This window comes from Hemibagrus wyckioides, linkage group LG26 (assembly GCF_019097595.1).
Source record: "Hemibagrus wyckioides isolate EC202008001 linkage group LG26, SWU_Hwy_1.0, whole genome shotgun sequence".
Classification (NCBI taxonomy): Eukaryota; Metazoa; Chordata; class Actinopteri; order Siluriformes; family Bagridae; genus Hemibagrus; species Hemibagrus wyckioides.
The window spans coordinates 20,385,755-20,408,254 of NC_080735.1; the positions used below are offsets into that span (position 1 = coordinate 20,385,755).

The following is a 22,500-nucleotide window of genomic DNA, read 5'->3' on the forward strand; positions in this document are numbered from 1 at the left end:
CAGTGGAGTTGTGTACTGCAACATGAACTGTGATGTCACTTGTTTGTTTTTTCCTCTCAGTCTGTGGTGAGTTTTTCTAAAAATGTACCAGTTTTAATTTTAGTATTCTGCATATGATATTTGTTTTTATTTGAATGAACTAGATGTGTTCTGGGATTAGTACATCCACTAATAGTAATATTAGTGAGGCACAGTGTTGCACATACTCCTCACAAGAACAGCTTCACTCTTTAATAATCTGAGACAGAAGTGACAGAAAGCCCCCACTGCCCTCTAGAGAACAAGATGCTGGTGATGATTTAAAAGATTTCAGGAAACAAACAAAAACGTTTCTACTGTCTATCCCTTTGGTTCACATAACTTCTAGGTCTACACTTTATGACCATCATGAGCCAGTATTTAATCTTGTGTAAGGATGGATTGATTATCAAAAGCTTATCAAAAGGGCTTTGTTCTATTGTAAAAATCCTTCAATCAACATACTCATACACTACATGGGTGCCATATCACTTCTTGCAGAGTGATTATAAAGCACCCCCCTGTCACCTGTAATCCAACATTTCCAGAAAACCTCTTTAAGAGTGTTTGTTTCTCAGGATGGTTTCTGTGTATGAGTTGATGACAGATGACTGAGGTTCTACATTTCTTTTTAAATCCTAGTGTTATCTCATGTATGGTCTGATTATAATAGCCTGAATGTTGTGAATTGAACCTGGCTTGAACCTGGGCACACTGCTTATTACTGAAAAGAACAGACCAAATGTAAACATTTCTTTAAAAATATGAATTATATCTGAATAAGAGTTACCAATGATTTAGGAGTTGAAAGAAAGAGATTCAAGACAAATTCCGATATTATTTGAGTGTTCTGTCCTCTATATGTGTGCCATGTATATCTTAACAGAGAGATAAACACACCTCTTTCCATCAAACTCCCAAAGACTCAAAGATCAAGCAAATGTGTTTATTGACAAGAAGATGAAGCGTGAAACTAGAAAATACACAAAAACCAAAACTCACACCATATTACATTCAACAAACAATCAAGCCCATCAATATCAAAGCATAATACATACACATACTGTATATATAAACAAGAACATAAAGCCACATAACAGCGATGAGACCAAAACCCAAGACATGAGCAACAATTTTCAATTACACTAACACCCTCATATACAGAGGGATATCTGCTTGATCATAGCAGATGCCCCTAAGTCACTTCAGGGAGAAAGTTAGAAAATTCAAAACTAATATCCTGGCAATACCAACTGCAGCCGCTAGATGCCAAGACAGTCATAATAAACTAAACTATTGTCCATTAGTCAGGCCAGAACAATGAGAATGAAATTAAAGTCAGGAGTGTACACAATGAATGTATAATTTGTGTATTTACAATGACATTAAGGTTAAATGTATTTCACATACATCTTATGTTTTTTGTCTTAAACACCATAGAGATGGTCAAAAGGCTTTATATTAATAAGCTAACTGTAAAAGAAAAAGCCATGATGAATGAAAAATACAAATGACAAGTTTAAAGCCCAGTGAAAAATTATTTTACATACAGCATTGTTACACGCATGGCTAGTGGGGAAAAAGTGATCAGAAATGATGTCATTAGGTGAAAGGACACAGAAGCAGGCTGCATGGACACGGGTGCAGGGGGGCTCCAAAATACAAACAAGTACAAAACAGCAGGCAGAGAACAGATTGGAGCAGAATAGGTTCAAGGTGGCAAAAACAGATTATAAGGAATAGTCGAGATAAGGAACACAGGGCAGAAAGGCAACAAAAACATCACAGGTTACATATGTAACCCTGTTCCCTGAGAAGGGAACGAGACGCTGTGTCATGGCATCATGCTATGGGAACACTATTCATGGAACCAGTTTCTGTAGCATTTGTGAACACACAGCAATATTATTGGCTAATAATGGAGTCAGGTGACATAGCAATGTATGTCAACAACACCATAAAAGGGCACCTAAGTCACATAGTCCTCAGATTCTAACTGTTTGGAGGAAGACACTGGGCATGCCTGATGTGTTGCAAGTGACTCAGCATCTTGTTCCATTCTCAGGGAACAGGGTTACATACATAACCTGAGACATTCCCTGAGACAAACTCTGCGCCGTGGCTTAACGCTATGGGAACATCAATACTAATGTCATTACAGAAGGAAAAATTCTGATCCCACAGGGCTGAGTGAATTAGCGCAGGCAACTGCTGGGGCAAATCAACTGAAAAGCCTCACCAGCTGGTGAATATCGCAATAATGGTGGAGAGCATCCTGTAATCTAGGGGTGAAGACATGCCACCCACCCCATAGGACTGTGATGACTTCTAGTACCCAGTGGGCAAAAGCTTTGCTTGGTGACTGGCCTACCTCTTTTTAACTGCTACCCCCAAAGTTGAGATAGGGGTAGAGTAGGCCAGAGTGGAGTGGTAGAGTAGGCTAGAGCTTTGTTTGTAAGCCCTAAGGGCCCAAGCGATGCACAGCAAGCATAGTTCTCCCGGCCGCAGAGATTCATAGGGCAGATAATAGGGGCAAAAGATTCATGGGGCAAAAGATTCATGGGGTTGAGGCCCCCTCCTGGGCCTCAGAGAGGCGGCAGAAGTGAACTTCCGATCTGCCCAAAGGCCTCAGCCATCTGGCACTGCACAGGAAGCAAGAGACCAAAGCGTGTCCCCCATGGACACCCCAAGGATGGGTGCTTGGCTAGCAGAAATAGCAGTCATATTCAACTAAATGGCAGCAGACCCCTAGAGCATCAGGCTTCTGAACTGGCTCGCTTGGCAGAGATGACTGATCTTAGGACGCCTCTCCCCAGTCAAGACTACCCCTGATTGTGCTAGTCCACCACCCTATCTCTACGAGAGGTGGCATAGGCCGCCACACTAGGCTTTTGCTCCTACATATGGGAGCCATCCTGGGCCCAGGGATGACTGGTAGAAGGTTCTGGTTCTTTAATGCAGGAAGGGATTTGCTCAACACTGGATTAACTGGATTAACACTGTCATCTCAGAAAATACACTGACCTATAAATTGCTCAAGTGCTTCTGGTTCTGGCACAAATCCACTTGACCATATACTGTTGTCAACCAAAGGAGAATGGGTTCCAATTTGAGTCTCAGCAACCATGCCTCAGGGTTTAATCCCTCACCGCTATCCCACTCCCTCAGCAGGTCAGCTTGGTAGGATCTTGGTAGGTCCTACACAGCTTTGAGGGTATTGCAGGTTGACTGAGAAGACACAACCCACAATTCTTTGCTGACACCAATCTCCCAGATCATGATGCATACAACATTAGGTCATCGCTCTGCTTGGAGGAAATCATGCTGCAAGCTTCCAAGTCTAAAACATGGGCTTTGGAGTCACAGCAGAAGGTCAGAGAAAGGGGATTCCCTATCTCTTGTTCTGCTTCCGCCAAATACAATTGCATGCCCCATGATCAAAACCACTGTGCTACTTCAGCCTGAAAAGAAAGCTGAACATGAGCAGAGTTTGTTCAGAGAAGACTCTGGTAGACTGATTCTGAGTGGCTATTGGTAAATGACAGGCTCTGGTAGATTGATTCTGATTGGTTATTAGTAATTGACAGACTCTGGTAGACTGAGTCTGGTTGGCTGGTGGTTGGGTCTAGACTCATGTAGACAGTTTCAGGTAAACCGTTTTTTTCTCTTGCTTGGGCCGGAAGTAAATTTTGGTCATTTTCATGTTTTCCATTTGTCTGAAAAGGAAAATAAAAATGATTAAAATGTTTGTAAATAGTGTTTGGAAAAGTAATTACCTGAAGCAAATCACTGGCATGTACCTCTTTGGATGCTTGGGTGACTGTTGTGTCAAAGCCTGCAGAGAGAAGAGAAGGGCAGCAAAGTTTGGTTTAATAAACATTCTCTAAAGACAATGAACATTTCTGGTAAAAACAATACATTCAGTTCACATCCATAGTGTAGAGAGACTATATATTTCTATATTGTCTTAATGAATGTCTTATCTATGCTCTACCCCTTTAAAGAATTGCTGAATTATAATTTGTAATCAGTTGATTAGTGTATGTAGTGATCTGCATACTACACATGCAATCACACATAACACCATCTTTCACACTTACTAAAAAATCACACTTTAATCACACCGAAAATAAGCGTGAGAGATTCAGTCATGTGACTTTGGCTGCAGTGGTTCTTTCTGCAATGGTTTGAAAAGAAAAAAAAGATGAATAAGTGAAAAGGATAGAGTAATGATTGTTTGGACAGATGTGGACAGAGAGGATTGTATGTTCTGCAAAAAGAACTGGATCATGTGATCGTGTTTTGGATGGATTTGATTTCCTGTTGGATTCCTTTTGGCTATTTCCATTACAGCACTTGTTATCGGCCACAAGATTTTTGTCTGTGTCTAGGCAATGGCTTGTAGACTAGACTGGTTCCTGAGTGGGGAGTTTGCTGATCCACCAAATTTGTCAGTATCATGGAAATCAATATGGTGGCAGAAAAGTGCAAAACATTAAAAATAAATCTGAAAAAACAATAACAAATACAAAAACACTTCCACAATTTAGTCAGAGTAAAAAAGGTAGTTCCTTATAGTTTGTGAATGGAATTCTTCCCGCTGATTGGATGAGACATCGGTCACTCAGGATATACAGGAAGTCCAGTAGGCTGCAGCAGTAGAAAGTGGATTGGTAGCACTCCTTACATCCTTTAATCTGGAATAGTTTGGTCTTCAGGAACATTCCTGGTGTGTTTTTAGAGATTGCAAACTAATCTTTATGCCAAGATACGCTATCAGTATATCCAAAATCATGCCATATGAACGTCCTTCCTCACAGTAGCGCTGAATGAATTCCATTTTCTTATAAATATAAATGTTTGTTATTTTCTTAGATTTACAGTTGCACAATCGAAAAACAAATGCAGAACTCCACACATGTGCAAGAAATAAAGTTAGATACACAATTTTCTACTTCTTGTAGGAGAATTCGCAAACTAGACCTACATTTTCCTGTTTGCCTGAATTGTCATTGTGTTTTCGGAATTTGTGATTTTTTTCTTTTCATGTCTCAGCAACTGCAAATCAGAGCTAAAATCATTTAGTCTGCTCTAAAAGTGACATGATGTGAAGTGTATCATAGATGTTAATTAGTGTGTATGTTTATATTACACCAATAATATACCCCTCAGTGTTCTGTATTTCATTCACTATGTTCACCTTTCAGTAGTTAATTCTGAATTCATTAACACATTAAGCAGGTGTGTGAATGGAAATTAAAATGTCTTTATTTGTTTTCCAGTACCTTGGGTCTTCTTTTTCCTCTGTATCATTACAATAAATATAAAGGCAACGATAAGCAGCACTAGAACCACAGACACAGCAGAGATGACAAGAGTAGTTGGGAATCCTGGAAGGGAAACAGAGTCACTATGTGCCACATTATTTTAAACCATATTCTGATCATTTATACAGTCTTAATTTAAGCTGAACAATAAAACTTGTTTGTGTGTGCGTGTGTGTGTGTCTGTGTGTGTGTCTGTGTGTGTGTCAGTGAATGTGTGTGTGTCTGTGCATGTGTGTGTGTGTTTGTGTGTGTGTCAGTGAATGTGTGTGTGTCTGTGCATGTGTGTGTGTGTTTGTGTGTGTGTGTGTGAGTGAGTGAAACATTTTGAAGAACTTTTGTTAAAATGTGTTATTTTCCACTGTATATGGAGATTTCTGGGAAATCCTGCACATAATCTGCCTCAATTGCAATATGTAATAATCAGTGAATTAATATGTGATTTTTTATTCTCTGTGTAACACTCACCTGTTTTAACCAGCAGTAGAATCTCTGTGTAAATATCCTGTGCAAGTTTCTGCTGTATCGTACACCAGTAAGTGCCTCCATCCTCAGTTCTCAGATCAGTGATGGTGATGATGAAGACTCTTGCTGTTGTGTTGTCATACAGAGAGAATCTGGTTTCTTTAGGAGGAGATCCAGACTGAACAGGAATGTCTTTAGTCCACAAATAGGGACATTCACCTCTGCAGAGATACTTCTTGTTCTGTTCCTTTCCAGATTCATAGGGGCATTTAATCTGAACTGATCTTCCTCTGTATCCAGTTACTGTAGTTACAGCATCAGTTCCAGCTGGAGAATAATATACAGTGGAATGAAATATGATCCAGGATGATGGTGCATCATATAAAACCAAAACTAAGCACAATATCCAGAAATATTACAGTGTAAGAGAAGAGCCAGGTACACAAGATATACAAAGATACAGCTCAGTTAAATAAGTCTGAAAAGTATCTACAAATTGTGTGTGTGTGTGTGTGTGTGTGAATAGTGAAATAATTTACAATAATAAATACAAATATTTTAAATAAGAAACAGAATAATAATCTAAATCTAACATGTCAGATATCTGCTATTGAGTATATTTGATAGAAGATACTAAACCCACATTTTGTGTTGATTAACAGGAACAAGAGATATGATGTTTCAGGCCGACTGAAATGATCTTTAAACACGTAACATGTTAAGGACTGGTGTTCAGGGACTATACAGATATAAAAACTCTTCAATTTTACAATAATATAAGTAGAGGTTATCTTTACGTGTGTAGGTCACTTGAACATGTATTATTCCTCATGCACTGAGTGAAGTGAACCTCCTCTGTGCTTTTGGAGCTAAACAGAAAGTTTCAGCACCCCTGAGAACTTCACTACTTTAAACACAGGAACCTATCTATACACAAGTTCTGTTCTAAATGTCCAGTTCTTTAATGTTTAATGCTTTTACTTACCTATAATCAGGAAGAAGGTGAAGATGAGGAGGATCTTCATTCTAAATCCAGACTCACAAACTCCACTCCAGAAAATAAAAATAATCAAATGTTCTGTTAGTTATGTGACTCTCCCACACTGTCTCTGTCTCTGTGACTGAACCTCTTTTTGTGTGGCTAAAGTAGAAAAGAAACATCATGTCCACTTCCACTTTTGACCCGCTGACAGAAAACCACTCAGGAAGTGTGTTTGTGTGAAATGTTGAGCGGAAATGTCACAACAGAACAGAAAGGAAACATCAGAAGAAATATGAGTAAAGAAAATATATAACTTTATTACTATTAAACTAATAGTGGAGTTGTGTACTGCAACATGAACTGTGATGATTTTAGTTTTTGTAAAAATATACCAGTTTTAATTTTAGTATTCTGCATATGATAATTGTTTTTATTTGAATGAACTAGATGTGTTCTGGGATTAGTACATCCACTAATAGTAATATTAGTGAGGCACAGTGTTGCACATACTCCTCACAAGAACAGCTTCACTCTTTAATAATCTGAGACAGAAGTGACAGAAAGCCCCCACTGCCCTCTAGAGAACAAGATGCTGGTGATGATTTAAAAGATTTCAGGAAACAAACAAAAACGTTTCTACTGTCTATCCCTTTGGTTCACATAACTTCTAGGTCTACACTTTATGACCATCATGAGCCAGTATTTAATCTTGTGTAAAGATGGATTGATTATCAAAGCCCAGGGCTTTGTTCTAATGTAGAAATCCTTCACTCAACATACTCATACACTACATGGGTACCATGTCACTTCCTGTAGAGTGATTTTAAAGCAGCCTGACACGTGTAATCCAACATTTCCTGAAAACCTCTTTAAGAGTTTGTTTCTCAGGATGGTTTCTGTGTATGAGTTGATGATAGATGACTGAGGTTCTACATTTCTTTTTAAATCCTGAGAGTGTTATCTCATGTATGGTCTGATTATAATAGCATGAATGTATTGAACACTGCACTAACTCCATGTGAACATCTCAATATGAATATTCACTCAGCCTGAGAGATTGTGTCCTTTCATTTACTTTCCAGTGAACTCCAAGTGAAGACAACCTGCAGCATTCTTTTAAGTACACGGGAGTGACAAGTGCAAATTTTTTCAACTAAATCAAATTTTTCATGGGGTTATATTACTGGTTTTAGAAAATGTTATTAATATTATATATATATATATATATATATATATATATATATATATATATATATATATATATATATATATATATATATATTAATATAAATAATAAATAATGAATAAATAATATAAAATAGTATAATAATAGTATATATCAAATCAAATAATATATAAATGATAAGTATGTACAAACATCTATATTATATGGAAAAATACAATATATACAATATATACATACAAGTAAAAAGCCAAATATAAATGTAAATGACAATAAATACAGTATGTACAGTGTGCATGCATAAGAAAAAAAGAATATATATATATATATATATATATATATATATATATATATATATATATATATATATATAATATAAAATAATAATTGCACTACTTGCACACACTGCACTACTCAATAACCACTGTACATCTTTGTGTGCATAGTACACTGTCACTTTACTCCCTGATATTCCTGATATTCCTGCATAATTGGACATTATATTTGCCTATATATATATATATATATATATATAGACAAACAGCTGAGGTAGTCATGTCATGCGTGGGGTAATTACGTTTAGAAATAAGAGAAATTCCAGAATTCATTTCAACCTGCCCAAATAAGGTATACGGCTTATTACTGGAAAAAAAAAAAAAAAAAAAAAAAAACAGACCAAATGGAAACATTTCTGTAAATATATGAATTATATGCTAATAAGACTTACAAATGATTTAGGAGTTAAAAGAAAGAGATTCAAGACAAATTCCGATATTATTTCCGAGTTCTGTCCTCGATATGTGTGCCATGTATATCTTAACAGAGAGATGAATGCAACCTCTTCCCATCAAACTCCCAAAGACTCAAAGATCAAGCGAACAAATCCAGAACAATGAGAATGAAATTAAAGTCAGGAGTGTACACAATGAATGTATAATTTGTGTATTTACAATGACATTAAGGTTAAATATATTTAAAGTACATCTTATTTTTCTTTTTCTTAAACACCATAGAGATGGTCAAAAGGCTTTATATTAATAAGCTAACAGTAAAAGAAGAAGGAACGGTAAATATAACGGTATAACGGTAATAATATAACGGTATAAATATAACGGTAAATGAAAAATACAAATCACAAATGACAAGTTTAAAGCTCAGTAAAAAATGATTTTATATACAGCATTTTACAACAGAGCTTCAAAAAACAAACAAGTCCAAAAAAGGCAGGCAGAGAACAGGTTGGAAGCAGAATAGGGTAAATGTGGCAAAAAAAAAAAAACAGATTACAAGGACTAGTCAAAATCAGGAACACAGGGCAAAAAGGCAACAAAAACATCACAGGTTAAGTATGTAACCCTGATGTTCTGTCATGCATGATTCTATAGAAACATATTGTGGACGTTTCTGCATGTGTGAACACTGCAATACTATTGGCTAAAAAGGAATCAGGGACGACTGGTAGAAGGCCCTGGTTCTTGCATACAGGAAGGGATTATCTAACTTGGCACTGCCATATCAGAAAATACACTGACCTATAAATTGCTCAAGAGCTTTTGGTTCCACAAATCCACTTGACCTTATACAGCTGTAGAAAGGACATTATTTACAATCACAATCTCCAGTGTCACCCAAATGAGGGTGGGTTCCCAGTCTGGTTCCTCTAAGGGTTTCTTCTTCATATTTATTCTATACTTTTTATATTTCTCTAAAGCTGCTTTGAGACAATGTCCATTGTTAAGAGTGATATACAAGTAATTTTGAATTGAATTAGATTGAAGTTGAGCCACAGGTGCACTCCATAACCATAGCAGCCATGGAATGGCTGATGTCATGGGCTGTTAACTTGGTGGCACGGAGAACAAAGTCTGTGAACCAGTGGAGCTCAGCAACCACCTCAGGGTTTAATCCCTCACCGCTATCCCACTCCATCAGCAGGTCAGCTTGATAGGACTGCAAGAACCCATGGTGTGCAGGAATGCTCCAGCCTGGCCTGCCACTACGTAGGCTTTGCCTATGAGGGCAGAGGTGGTCCTACACGGCTCTGAAGGCAATTGTGGGTTGACTGACAAACAGAAACCCACAGTTTGTTGCTGACATCGAGCTACACAGATCCTGATGCAGACGACATTAGGTCATTGTTCTCCTCAGAAGAGATCATGGTGCAAGATTCCAAGTCCAAAGCACAGCCTTTGGTGTTGCAGGTGAGGGCGAGAGAAAGGGGATTCCCTGTCTCATGCTCCGCTTCCACCAACTCTAAGTACGAGCCCAGTGATCAAAGCCAATGTGCTGCCTTGACAGACTCAGGGCCCAAGCCGTGGGAAGCAAGTGCCTGGCCTGAGCAGAGTTTCTTCGGAGAAAAACTCTCGAAATTCACTCAGCCAGCTTACTTGAGAGCTGATAATGTCTGCTAAACTACCAAAGATACAATGCAAAGACTGTGAAATTTGTCCACAGTAAAAAAAAACATCTGAAATTATCAAAAGCCCAATTATAAAGAGTAACTGAAAGATAAAAAGGCAAAAAAAATTTTTTAGAAAGAAACAAACTATGGGGTTTCATTAATCAGTTTGACATTTAAATTTAATCCACCTGGATAGTGATATTTCTATTGGTTATTAGTATTGGACAGACTCTGGTAGACTGAGTCTGATTGGTCATTAGTAATTGACAGACTCTGGTAGACTGAGTCTGATTGGTTATTAGTAATTGACAGACTCTGGTAGACTGAGTCTGATTGGTCATTAGTAATTGACAGACTCTGGTAGACTGAGTCTGATTGGTTATTAGTAATTGACAGACTCTGGTAGACTGAGTCTGATTGGTTATTAGTAATTGACAGACTCTGGTAGACTGAGTCTGATTGGTTATTAGTAATTGACAGACTCTGGTAGACTGAGTCTGATTGGTTATTAGTAATTGACAGACTCTGGTAGACTGAGTCTGATTGGTTATTAGTAATTGGCAGGCTCTGGTAGACTGAGTCTGATTGGTTATTAGTAATTGACAGACTCTGGTAGACTGAGTCTGGTTGGCTGGGGGTTGGGTCTAGACTCATGCAGACAGTTTCAGGTAAACTGGAATTTTTTCTCGCTTGGACCAGAAGTAAATTTCGGGCATTTTCATAATCTTCATTTGTCTGAAATGGAAAATAAAAATGATTAAAATGTTTGTAAATAAAGTGTTTGTGAAAGTAAATACCTGATGCAAATCACTTGCATGTACCTCTCTGGATGATTGTCTCAGAGTTTCAGAGCCTGCAGAGAGAAGAGAAGGGCAGCAAAGTTTGCTTTAATACACATTCTCTAAAGACAATAATTCAATTCACATCCATAGTGTAGAGAGACTATATATTTCTAAATTGCCTTAATGAATATCTTATCTATGCTGCAAACCTTTAAAGAATTAATGAATTGCTTTTTATAATTTGTGTAACTTTTGATCAGTTGATTAGTGTATGGAGTGATCTGCATACTACAAGCAATCACACATTACACCATCTTTCACACTTACAAAAAACTCACACTATAATCACACTCAAAAAAGCGCGAAAGATTTTACTCATGTGACTTTGGCTGCAGTGGTTATTTTTGCTATGGTTTCAGAAGAAAAAAAAAAATAAAATAGAGAAAAATATTGGATTGATGGAGGATTGAGTGTTTGGACAGATGTGGACAGTGAGGATTGTCTGTTCTGCAAAAAGAACTGGAGCTATACTGCAAAACTGTAGCTATTACATTTCCAGGAATCATGCAGTGTTTGTTTTTATTTCTGTTGTTGATAACATTGGGTATTAGGTAATAGTTTCTTATAGAAGTGATATTAGTGAGCTTACATTTTGCTCTAATGATGAACTCTATTTAGAAATCTGTTGCACAGATGGATTTGATTTCCTATTGGACTCCTATGGGCTATTTTCATTATCAGCCACATTAGGATGTGTGTGTGTGTGTGTGTGTGTGTTTATGTGTATGTTTATATTACACCAGTAATATGCCCCTCAGTGTTCTGAATTTCATTCACTATGTTCACCTTTAAAGAATTAATTCTGAATTAACACATTAAGCAGGTGTGTGTATGGAAATTAAAATGTTTTTATTTCTTTTGCAGTACCTTGGTTCTTCTTTTTCATAAAAATAAAGGCAACAATATGCAGCACTAGAACCACAGACACAACAGTGATGACAGGAGTAGTTTGGAATGCTGGAAGGGAAACAGAGTCACTATGTGCCACATTATTTTAAACCATATTCTGATTATTTATACACTCTTAATTTAAGCTGAACAATTTCACATGGGTTGGTGTAAACCTTGGATAAAGATCTTGGGTAATTTTCTGATATTTACACTGCTCCTACTTTCCCTGGGGTTAACACTGAATCCTGGATCTACAGAATCTGGGGTGTCACACTGTACATTCCTAAAGCCCGCTGCATTCTTCTGTTTATATGCATATTTGCATATCTGCAGTCCTGACTGGATAAATCCAGCACGCGACCTCTTTAAGTAACTTCTCATCTCACGCTTTCACATCAGTGTGAAAAAAAAAAAGTTCAGGTCTGCAGTTTTGCACCCGAACAGAGAGCATTTCTGCTGTGCTACAGTTCTGTTCTTTGGAACAGAGTTTGGCTCATGTCTCCTGGATCAGTTTAGCGACATTTATTTGTAAATATGATCAGTAACATAGCACAGCATGTTTAATACACTTCCTAATGGAATTCAGAGTTTTCTCACTGCATTTAAACCCATTGTAGAATTTGTTTAGAAGTGAACTGAACACCTCAAGTTTGATAACAATCTGTAACCAACTGGGATGTGTTTATTAATATTAAAGAGGTGTACAAAAGACATGTACAAAAGGTAAAGAACAACATGGATCAATTCAAACAAACTAAACATATGTAAAAGCACCCTGAGATTATGGTGCATATTTTCAAACATTTCGCAGACTGAAACTTGAACTGTAGAGTCCACACCTATCCAGACAACCCACACTGAGGCAAGTGCAGGTGTATGAGGTGTAGAGTTGAACTAAATAAATATTACATATCAATATACAATATATGACACAGAGAGCAAAGTGTCAACAATTACTTCCTGTTAGTTACTGAAGCACAGGGCAGAGCAGCATTCTTAAAATAATGTGTGTTATTGTTCATACCCTGAGATGCGGGAGTAATGAGCGTTTTGTGGAAAGTAAAATTTAGCGGCTTATCTGAAATTTAAAAAAAGAAAGACACATTTAATGCTGTGAGAGAAATGTGAAGAAGAGATCAGGTATAAAAGTTCATACCTGTTACTGAATGTGTCGTGTCTTCATGGGTTGGAGTGAAGTGTGTGGTGTGTGAGACGGAACTGATGGTGGGATCATCTGAAAGAAAGGAAACAGTCCATTTATCACTCTTTAGTTTACAGTCTTGATAAATGAGGCCCATTATACAGATTATTACAAAAGTCTCCATAGAGGGAAATTAACACTTTCTTAATGAATTTAAGTTTATTTTAAAAACATTTCCATTTCACACAGATTCATATCACTGACCCATAATGAACTCGTGTCATTTGCCACTTCAGGTGTTCATAAAGGGTATCATGTGTATATATAATCACACTCATCACTTTCTACCCTTCCCTATAACAGGAGGATATTACCTGGCTCATTCAAACTTGTGTCTGTTTTTTGTTGAGACCAGGAGGTGATTGTGGGTAAGCCAGATGTGGTATTGCTTATTTCTAGAATAAGCAGAATAGATGAGTATATATTTACATGTTGTAATACAGCATAAAACTTACATTTATTCGTATCTACGACCACACCACAAACACTGATCACTTCCTACCCTTCCCTATAACAGGAGGATATTACCTGGCTCATTCCAACTTGTGTCTGTTTTTTGTTGAAGCATGGAGGTGCTTGTGGGTAAGCCAGACGTGGTATTGTCTGTTTCTAGAATAAGCAGAATAGACACCTTGACATTAGCCTTAGTTGCAGCTGAAGGAAAATAGAAGCAAAGCATGATGCTGTCAACAGCCTGCTTCACCATGGGTATGGTGTTCTTGTACTATGTTTTCTAATTTCTTTTCTCTACTTGTTTTTTCATACCTTATTATTGTCAAAAATTTCTACCTTAGTCTCATAAGACAATAAGATATTTTGCCAAAGGTTTTGGGTGACTGCATGTGTTTTCTTCTAGACTCCATACTCTATAAGTCCCCATGACTTAGAAATTGAGATATTAGATATAGCGACTTCGACTTAGAGATATTTCTGTAGTTTGTTTAAGGCTGCTCTGTTTTTCTTGGCAGCCTCCCTGAGCAGTTTTTACTTTGTTTTTTATCAATAGTTTGTGACATCCTGTTCTTGCTACTCATGCCATATATTCTTCAATTCTTGGTGGCCTTGACATTATTCGGTGGTATATGTAATGCCTTTGAAATAGGTACACTGGTACAGGTTTGTCTGATTGAATGCAAGTGGGTGGGGGTAGTGTTTGATGGTTCATTGCTTGTCACCAGAAAAAAACTTATTACCTTTATGATAACTGGACTATAACAAACAGCTTTCACAGCTTTCACCTGATCCTAGATTTTTTTCTATGTCTTGAGAAACATTTTTAAGGATTAGCCTACAGAATTACTTAAATATTAAGATGGAAAAAAAACTACACCAGGTTACATATGTAACCCGGTTCCCTGAGAATGGAACGAGACACTGCATCATGACTGATGCTATGAGAACACTTCTATGTGGAAGTTGTCTCTGAAGCTCTGTGTGAAATTATGGTGATTTATTGGCTCAGTTAGGTCATGTGACAAAGCAGCGCATTCCAGCAAGACCATAAAAGGGCAATGGCTGCCATATACTTCAATAAAGAGGGTAGAGGAGCTGGTCCCCCTCAGGGGCCAGAATGGGGCTTCTAAATCTTGGTGCAGGGGTAGAGAATCACCCCCTGCACCTGAGAAAGAAGCCTTCTTCTGACAGGAATCTCCCAAAGAGCACAATTCAAAAGGGAAAAGAGAAAGCCACAGGGGACAGTGGGTCAACTTCTCAGAGGTGAACATAGTCACTTTTGCCTGGCCACAAATTGCCATATGAATTCCTCCACCAGGCCTCAGCAACTGTCTCAGTAGGAAGCCTGCTTCCCAATCATGTGCTCTGGATTGTAAATTGCTCTCAGTGAGAGGAATCTGGTCTCTACCTAGGGACAGATCTGGTGTACTAACCTGAACACAGACCGCCCTAATGATTGATGACGTGGACCACCAAAGGTAGCCGCTGAGTTTCAGGAGATATTGTTTCAGGACTAGAAACACAGCCCCCATCTTCAGGCAATCTGTGTGGAATAAAAGACAGGAGCCCTCCCAAATGTCATGGGTCACCAACCCGAGAGATGGGCATCCTTTGAAGGTGAGAAACCGGGGTCTGTCTACATAAGAAGGGTATGAAGCTCATGACGTGTAACCCATGTGACCCTGAAAAGGGTGTCTGCGGGGGTGAAAATGGTCTCATGTGTAGCAGACACAAAGGAATAGCTTTGGCTGCTGCAGTCATGAGCTGAGCACCCTCTAAGCTTGGGAGGCAGAGAGGCACTGGCCTAGTTGGATTTTAAAGTCAGACCTTTATGGCAGAAAGTATAGAATCCTGCTGAGTAGGAGACATACATGCCCGCATTGTGGCTGAATCCCAAACTGTCCCACAGAAGGTGGTTCTGATAAAGGGAGAAAGCACACACTGAACTGGGTTGAGGCTTAGGGACCTCATGCTCATGGCTGAACCCCTAAGGACCAAAGGGGCAGAATAGGCAGCAGTGGAAATGGCCCTAATAAAACCCTGCAACACTAGCCTTCTTTTCCTGCCTCAGCAGGCCAGACTGGGGATGGTGGCTACTGGTTGATAGACCCTAGCTCCTTGCTGCAGTGAAGGAAGAACAGGCCCTTAGGAGACATCAGGGTGTCTAAAAGAAAGTTTGATTCTCTGTTAGATTGCCTCTTTGTGGCAACTAAATGCAGTCATGAAATGGTTGATGGCATGGGCCATCAGAGGGCTAAAATCTGTGCCCTGGTGGAGTTCAATCCTAACTGATGAGCTCTTTGCCACAGATAAGCTCATTTAGAAGGTCAGCTTGGTACGATTGCAAAATCGCCATTGTGTGCAGCACTGCACCTGCTTAAACAGCACTTAACCTCAGTGTCAAGGTCTAGGAAAAAAATGGGAGACGCATGAGGGTGGAAGGCATAGTGAAGTTAGTCAGAAATTGTCAAGCTCATAATGAACAACACTAACCTTTCATCATGCCAAACTAAGCTAAGCTTAGCAACTGCACATGTGATCACCTCAAAGAGCTTATTGAACACCACAGAATGCGATGGCAATTTGAATGCTGTTTGCTCTTTGTTGCCCACATTGAGCTCCTCAGAATCAGATGCAGATAGAATTATACTCTCATCTAGGTCGGGAGAAATCGCAACGCAGGCTCCCGGAGCCGAGGCGAAGGTATTAGAGTCAGCTGTGAGGATGAAAGGGATTCACGAAGCCGTGATACCATGACGGAACCCGTCTCTTGTTCTGCCTCCAATAACTCGACCTGCAAGACCCATGATCTAAGTCGGCGTGCTGCATCAGCAGACTCTGCCTCTAGTGCACTCTGCATGTGGGGAGTGAAGACTGGCCCATAGGGTCCGATCCAACAGATGAGCTACTGTTGCTCAAACTGCTGAAGAAGTTAATTCTGGATCTGATAGTAAAGTGTCAGAATACACAGTGCATCACAGTTTGTTGCGTATGGGGCTGCATAGCCGCAGACCAGTCAGGGTGCCCATGCTGACCCCTGTGCACTGCCGAAAGTGCCAACAACGGGTACATGAGCATCAGAACTGGACCATGGAGCAATGGAAGAAGGTGTCCTGGTCTGATGAATCACGTTTTCTTTTAAATCAAATATATGGCCAGGTGCGTGTGCATCGCTTACCTTGGGAACACATGGCACTACGATGCACTATGTGAAAAAGGCAAGCTGCCAGAGGCAGTGTCATGCTTTGGGCAATGTTCTGCTGGGAAACCTTGGGTCCTGCCATATATGTGGATGTTACTTTTACATGTACCACCTACCTAAGCATTGTTACAGACCATGTACACCTTTTCATGGAAACAGTATTCCCTGATGGCTGTGGCCTCTTTTAGCAGGACAACAAACTGTGATGCACTGTGTATTCTGACACCTTAACAAGCAACAGTAGCTTGTCTGCTGGAACGGATCACAAGGGCCAGTCTTTGCTTCCCAAGTGCATCAGTGATCCTTGATTTTTTTTTTCATTATTATTATAAGACAGAGGAAGATAATGAATTAGTTTATTAAATCTATATTAATGCATTTCACTAGCTACATTTTAAGCCTAGTTAAATAGGTTTCAGAGTAACCAAAATAAGAAATTTGCATAACGTTTCACATTTTTTGATGGTTAATGTGCAAAGCAATACAATGAGTCAGGTAATTATTATAAAAAAAAAACATCACTAGAATTTTCTGGAGTATCACTGGTCAGAAAAGCAGAATATATGAGACTTGGAACTTTGTTGAAATTTTATGGATTTTAACAATGTGAATGCATCAGGGTGTTAGGCCTAAAAGAAGTTGATCTGTTCCAGGAGATTTACACTAAACCCTAAAATTAACCTGTATATTTGAATAAAATGAGATCAGCTTGTCATGTAGAGGTTCAGGAGATGCTGACATGAGATGTTGAGACAGCTGAAAATCAAACAGATTTATTTATTTAAAAAGCATCAGTTTAAACTAACAACTTTTTCATGAATAGTGTTCACACCTTTGAACAATTTATTGCTGTTTTTTTATGAAAATATAAGACACCTTGATATTGTTGGATATCATTCTGTAAATAAACTGTACTGTATATTTGTACCGTATGTTACTTTAATTAATATTTTGTTTATATATATTATATAAAATATTTTTATATATATTAATCTAAAATGCTTTATGTTGGGAAACTGTGAATTTAAATTGTGAAGCTAAGTAACTCTAAAAAAATAAATAAATTAATAAATAAATAAATAAATTGTCATTAAATAATTTAAACCTGAATACTGGAAACTTCATGGACACATTTTAGACACTTTCTTGTGTTTTCCCATCCATTTACTTGTATTCAGTCCTTTTTATAACATTTGATATTTAGACAGAATCCAAATTTTATTCTGACAGATTTGTAGCTATAATAAGAGAGAAGTGGTATCATGAATAGCTGAAAACGCACACAAGGAATAAGCAAATTTATCACTTTAGTTTCTATTCTGCTTCATGCTTCAGGATTCATTAAGGTATCTGTTGCCACTAATTGTGTTTTTCACATTATATGTTACATTATGGAAAGGCAGGATGAATTCTCTTAAAAGAATCTCTGATTACTAAATAAAGTACAAAATATGTAGGAGGAGGAGGAGGAGATGACTCTGTGTTACCGTGACTGGACATTGTGATGGATGCTGAAGACTGGTCTGAGGTTTGCGTGGTATAGTCCTCCTGACCTGTGTGACAAAATCATTTCATTATCCACATAACCAGGAGAATTGTGTTTCTCTTTACAGTTTCAGAACAAGGCAGTGCTGTAAGAGACACTGTGTGCATGCATTAAGCTGTGTATGTATGTGCGTAAAGTTGTGTGTGTGTGTGTATAGGTTTGTGTGTGTGTATAGGTTTGTGTGTGTGTGTATAGGTTTGTGTGTGTGTGTGTGTGTGTCTGTGTGTGCATGTAAAAGTGTGTGTGTGTCTGTGTGTGTTTGTGTGTATGACTAAAGGTGTATGTGTGTGTGTGTGTGTGTGTGTTCAAAGGTGTGCATTATCATTTCTGAATCTTACTTCAGCTCATCACTTCTACCTGCTTTCTAATGAATAAATGATGGAATATATTTAATAAATTATCTGAAATTAGTCTTTTCTCAAGAATATGACAAAAACAAATGATGGAACAGTCTGTGGTATAAATAAAATCCTTTGAAATGTTGTGAGAGTCTCCATAATAATAACAATAACAATAATAACAAAGCAAGTAGACATCACGTGACGACACTTGGACACACGTCACGAAGTTCCCCTCATTGTGCTGATTGTTTTGATATGTCACGTGTATGTTAGGGTAATGTTGAAATTCTATTTATTTTGGGGGCGTGGTGCGGATGTGACGCCAGGTGATGTCACCCGGACGCACGTCACGCAGTTCCCCTCATTGTGCTGAACATTTTGATATGTCAAATGTGTATGTTGGAGAATAATAATAATAATAATAATAATAATAATAATAATAATAATAATAATAATAATAATAATAATAATAATACGCTTATTAAGAAAAACAGTATGTTGGCTTTTTCAAGCCAACATAATAATAAAAATAAAATAAAATCTGATGGTAATATTGTTCAAACAAAAGGTTTGCTCGAGGAAGGAGTTTCAACCATTTTGAAAAAGTTCAGCCATTTTGAAAAAGGTCGTTCACAAGCCTGTGGCTTACAAATTTATTTACTGAACTTTAATAATCTTATTATCATTATCATTTCATAATTATAAAGAATAAAACACATTTAGCAGAGCTTACTCACGAGGAATAGATAAGAAACATGAACACAATGATAAAACAAATTATAATTTAATGTCACTATTTAAATAAATAGAAATAAATAAATATAATACAGCATCTGTTTTTTTTAATTGAAATTGGAAACTAAAAATCATATTAGACTAATATTAATGCTCAGGATATTCTGAAATAAAATTTAGCACAACCATGGATCCCATGCAACATGGCTAAATGAAATGATCATATTATTTCATTCTTTTTAACAAAAAGAAGAAATTAGCTTGCATGTTACACCACGACGCTGTTTCTACAACACTGCAGTTACAGCAAGAAAAGCTGAACTACTTTCTATAGCTGAATGCACAATGTGCGTGACTCTGTCCTCTTCCTCATTCCTACACTGCCCACACATAAATGTGCAATATACATGACCTGTTCATTATGTACAAAATCTTCTCTTAACACACACTTGTGTGCAGTAGGAGAACTGTGAAGGAACAGAACTACAAGCTAAAGCTGAATAAAGGTGTCTGTGTGCTATTAGAGCAGGATAAAGCATGGATAAATGATGGGTGCTTGGGAAATGTGTCCTGCATTTACCATTTTATATCCAAAAAGTGGGTCTAAGAAATTATTGTGCTATAGAAATACCTTAAAAGATGTCTTTTCATTTCTTGGAATGTTTGATGAATCCAGAGTTACATTCCTAAATCAAGGATGTTTCTGAATATTATTCATTAACATAAATTAGTTATATGTAATAATATCACAGTAGTTCTAGTAAATCATGCACTGCATATTATTACGTTCATCTTGTAATCTAATAATAAAGCATATATGTTGATTAAAGTGTTAACATAACACTTCAGTTCTTGTCAAATGTGGTATAGCTGTATGAGTCTTATCACGTTTGTACAATTTTTTAGTTTTAACTCGCCACTTCCTAAACACTACACATCCTGTTCAACAGTGCTTCATATATTTGCTACACATCTAACAGATGGAAAGGGTTACAAAGTTGTCTACTTTTAAATTTCACAGAATTAATTGTATTAATTGAATTAATTAAAAGCTTGTGATTCATAGGAAGAGACAGAAAGCGTGAATGAGGAAGTGGTCTTAGGCCTGTGCAGAAAGGCCACATTTCAGAAGACTGATTTGTGAAAATAGGTCCTTAAAGGAATTTCAAAGCAGAAAATGCTGTTATTCAGAATGAGCATGTAAGATCAGAGCGAGACGCTGAATCCAGAGCAGCACACACACTTACACACCGATAAAGCAGCCAATAAGCATCAATCAAACTGTTTCAACCAGATCCTCAGTGGACACACCCAAAAAATACACAAAATCGGTTCTCAGCAACAAACACAGATCTGTCTTTTTCACACACACACACACACACAAACACACACACACACTCATCGAATGTAAGTCTTCATCAGGATAATATTAAATGTCTGATCTAACACGAAGCGAGGTATCACGGAAAAGTGTTTAAGTCCAGCATCGTCTATCATCCAGATTTATCACCATACTACATCATTTCATATTTACACTACTCATTATTTCTTACCATAATTATGAAAATGTTACATTTATTCAACCCAAAAGGTGCTGTGTATTTGAAAATTAAAGGCCTCATTCAGTTACACTTTCATTCTCAAGAAATCATTTATAATCCCATTTTACAGACAGACAGATTGCAAGAAAAAGAAGAAGAAGAAACCATTCGCTATTATGTAAAAGTCACGCCATAACTGACATTCAACAAATCGTTAAATATTTAGGTACATAACAATAATAAATAATACAGTGCCACACTGGGAAGAGCAGTTCTGAAAGATCAGCATGTAACAATTTAGCCTAAAAATAAATTTCTGCGGAAAACAAATAAAACTGCTGTAGAAAAGATTTCTACTCACATAACGCTAATCCTGAGAGGACCAGAAGTAAAAACCTTGGTCCAGGGAGGTTTGCCATAACGGAGTGTAAAAGGCCTCTTCTAAGAAACAAACATTCAGCTAAAACATCCGACAACTGATTCTAGTTTAAAAACTTTTTTTACTTACTCTTTCTTTTGTTTTATCTATTCAGTCGTCACAGTTTTCTGTGTGTTTCAAGCTTGTGCTAGGCGTGACAGACAGAGCAATGCATTTAAGGGCATCTTAACAGGAAGTTTTATTTTCAGCTACACCACAATCTCTCACAGTCTCATTTGTTGAAGCTAAAAAAGAAGGCTGTTAGAACATCATGCGTTTATACTTCCTCACGTATATAATATCCACATTGAATTCTTTTATGTAACAGAAATTCTGAAAACTACTGTCAAAAATTTTAATATCATGAGCATGATGAAAACTTTGTATTACTGCTAAAGTGAATAAAACAATTTATATGATTACTAAAGCATTTTGAGTGGATGATGAATTACAAGAGCTGCTAAATTCCTAATGATTACGGTTTATTTGCCTTACTATATGGTATTTATTTATAACCATTTGGAATATGATGACCATTTAGCATCTGGATATACACAAAGCTGTTGAGAAAGCAAATTGCTGAAGTTTAGCTAATACCATCTCCTAGCTAACATCATTCTTTTCTTTCTAATAGGACTGGTTAGCTACTCAGCTTACTTGTTCTTTAACTGTTTATTGGAGCAATCAGCATTGGGAATTTATCATTAGCTAGCGACATTAATTATAATTTACCTGAGTTTGGTATCTACCCTACAGATCCAACTTTATCTGACCTTTTATCTTTTCCAGCTAACAATTAGCACTAACAAGAAGCTTAAATTTGTCACTGAGCATGCAGGACCAGACCACTAGAGGGAGCCCTCTTCTGAATATTGACTGTGTACACCTTGTTTCCGGGTTCCAGGGCTTTTAAGCAGCGAGCTCCCTCTGTTCAACGCAAAGTATCATCTCCTCTCC

At 37.5% G+C, this 22,500-nt stretch overlaps 2 protein-coding genes across 6 annotated transcripts; both read right to left on the reverse strand.

Annotated features, from left to right (window-relative positions):
- Nucleotides 1–950: 950 nt before the first annotated feature.
- LOC131346835 (CMRF35-like molecule 8) lies at nt 951–6,998 on the reverse strand. 2 transcript variants are annotated; one of them, XM_058380536.1, is made up of 5 exons: nt 6,793–6,995; nt 5,811–6,134; nt 5,304–5,408; nt 3,819–3,853; nt 951–3,734 (listed from the first exon to the last, which is right to left on the reverse strand). In XM_058380536.1, the coding sequence occupies exons 1-5, from the start codon at nt 6,830–6,832 to the stop codon at nt 3,513–3,515; spliced, it is 726 nt and encodes a 241-aa protein (XP_058236519.1). In that variant the 5' UTR covers nt 6,833–6,995; the 3' UTR covers nt 951–3,512. The 2 variants fall into 2 exon arrangements, with proteins under 2 accessions (XP_058236519.1, XP_058236520.1); XM_058380537.1 differs by lacking the exons at nt 951–3,734; nt 3,819–3,853 and adding an exon at nt 4,202–4,744 and having other exon boundaries at nt 6,793–6,998.
- Nucleotides 6,999–9,062: 2,064 nt separating this feature from the next.
- On the reverse strand, nt 9,063–21,772 carry LOC131346832 (dentin sialophosphoprotein-like). Of its 4 annotated transcripts, XM_058380530.1 has the most exons (10): nt 21,634–21,772; nt 21,487–21,566; nt 18,450–18,515; nt 13,836–13,916; nt 13,622–13,702; nt 13,263–13,340; nt 13,131–13,184; nt 12,083–12,172; nt 11,195–11,226; nt 9,063–11,108 (listed from the first exon to the last, which is right to left on the reverse strand). In XM_058380530.1, the coding sequence occupies exons 2-10, from the start codon at nt 21,542–21,544 to the stop codon at nt 10,578–10,580; spliced, it is 1,071 nt and encodes a 356-aa protein (XP_058236513.1). In that variant the 5' UTR covers nt 21,545–21,566; nt 21,634–21,772; the 3' UTR covers nt 9,063–10,577. The 4 variants fall into 4 exon arrangements, with proteins under 4 accessions (XP_058236513.1, XP_058236514.1, XP_058236516.1 ...); XM_058380531.1 differs by lacking the exon at nt 13,622–13,702 and having other exon boundaries at nt 21,487–21,734; XM_058380533.1 differs by lacking the exons at nt 13,622–13,702; nt 13,836–13,916 and having other exon boundaries at nt 21,487–21,734.
- Between the last annotated feature and the right edge of the window lie 728 nt (nt 21,773–22,500).

Coding starts and splice junctions, on each gene's coding strand:
- LOC131346832 (XM_058380530.1), bottom strand. CDS start 21,544: ATGGCAAACCTCCCTGGACCAAGGTTTTTACTTCTGGTCCTCTCAGGA. Junction 18,516..21,486: donor CCTCTCAGGATTAGCGTTAT/GTGAGTAGAAAT, acceptor TTTGTCACACAG/GTCAGGAGGACTATACCACG. Junction 12,173..13,130: donor CATTACTCCCGCATCTCAGG/GTATGAACAATA, acceptor TTTCCCTTCCAG/CATTCCAAACTACTCCTGTC.
- LOC131346835 (XM_058380536.1), bottom strand. CDS start 6,832: ATGAAGATCCTCCTCATCTTCACCTTCTTCCTGATTATAG. Junction 3,854..5,303: donor GAGGAAAAAGAAGACCCAAG/GTACTGGAAAAC, acceptor TTCTCTCTGCAG/GCTTTGACACAACAGTCACC. Junction 3,735..3,818: donor TCACCCAAGCATCCAAAGAG/GTACATGCCAGT, acceptor TTTCCTTTTCAG/ACAAATGGAAAACATGAAAA.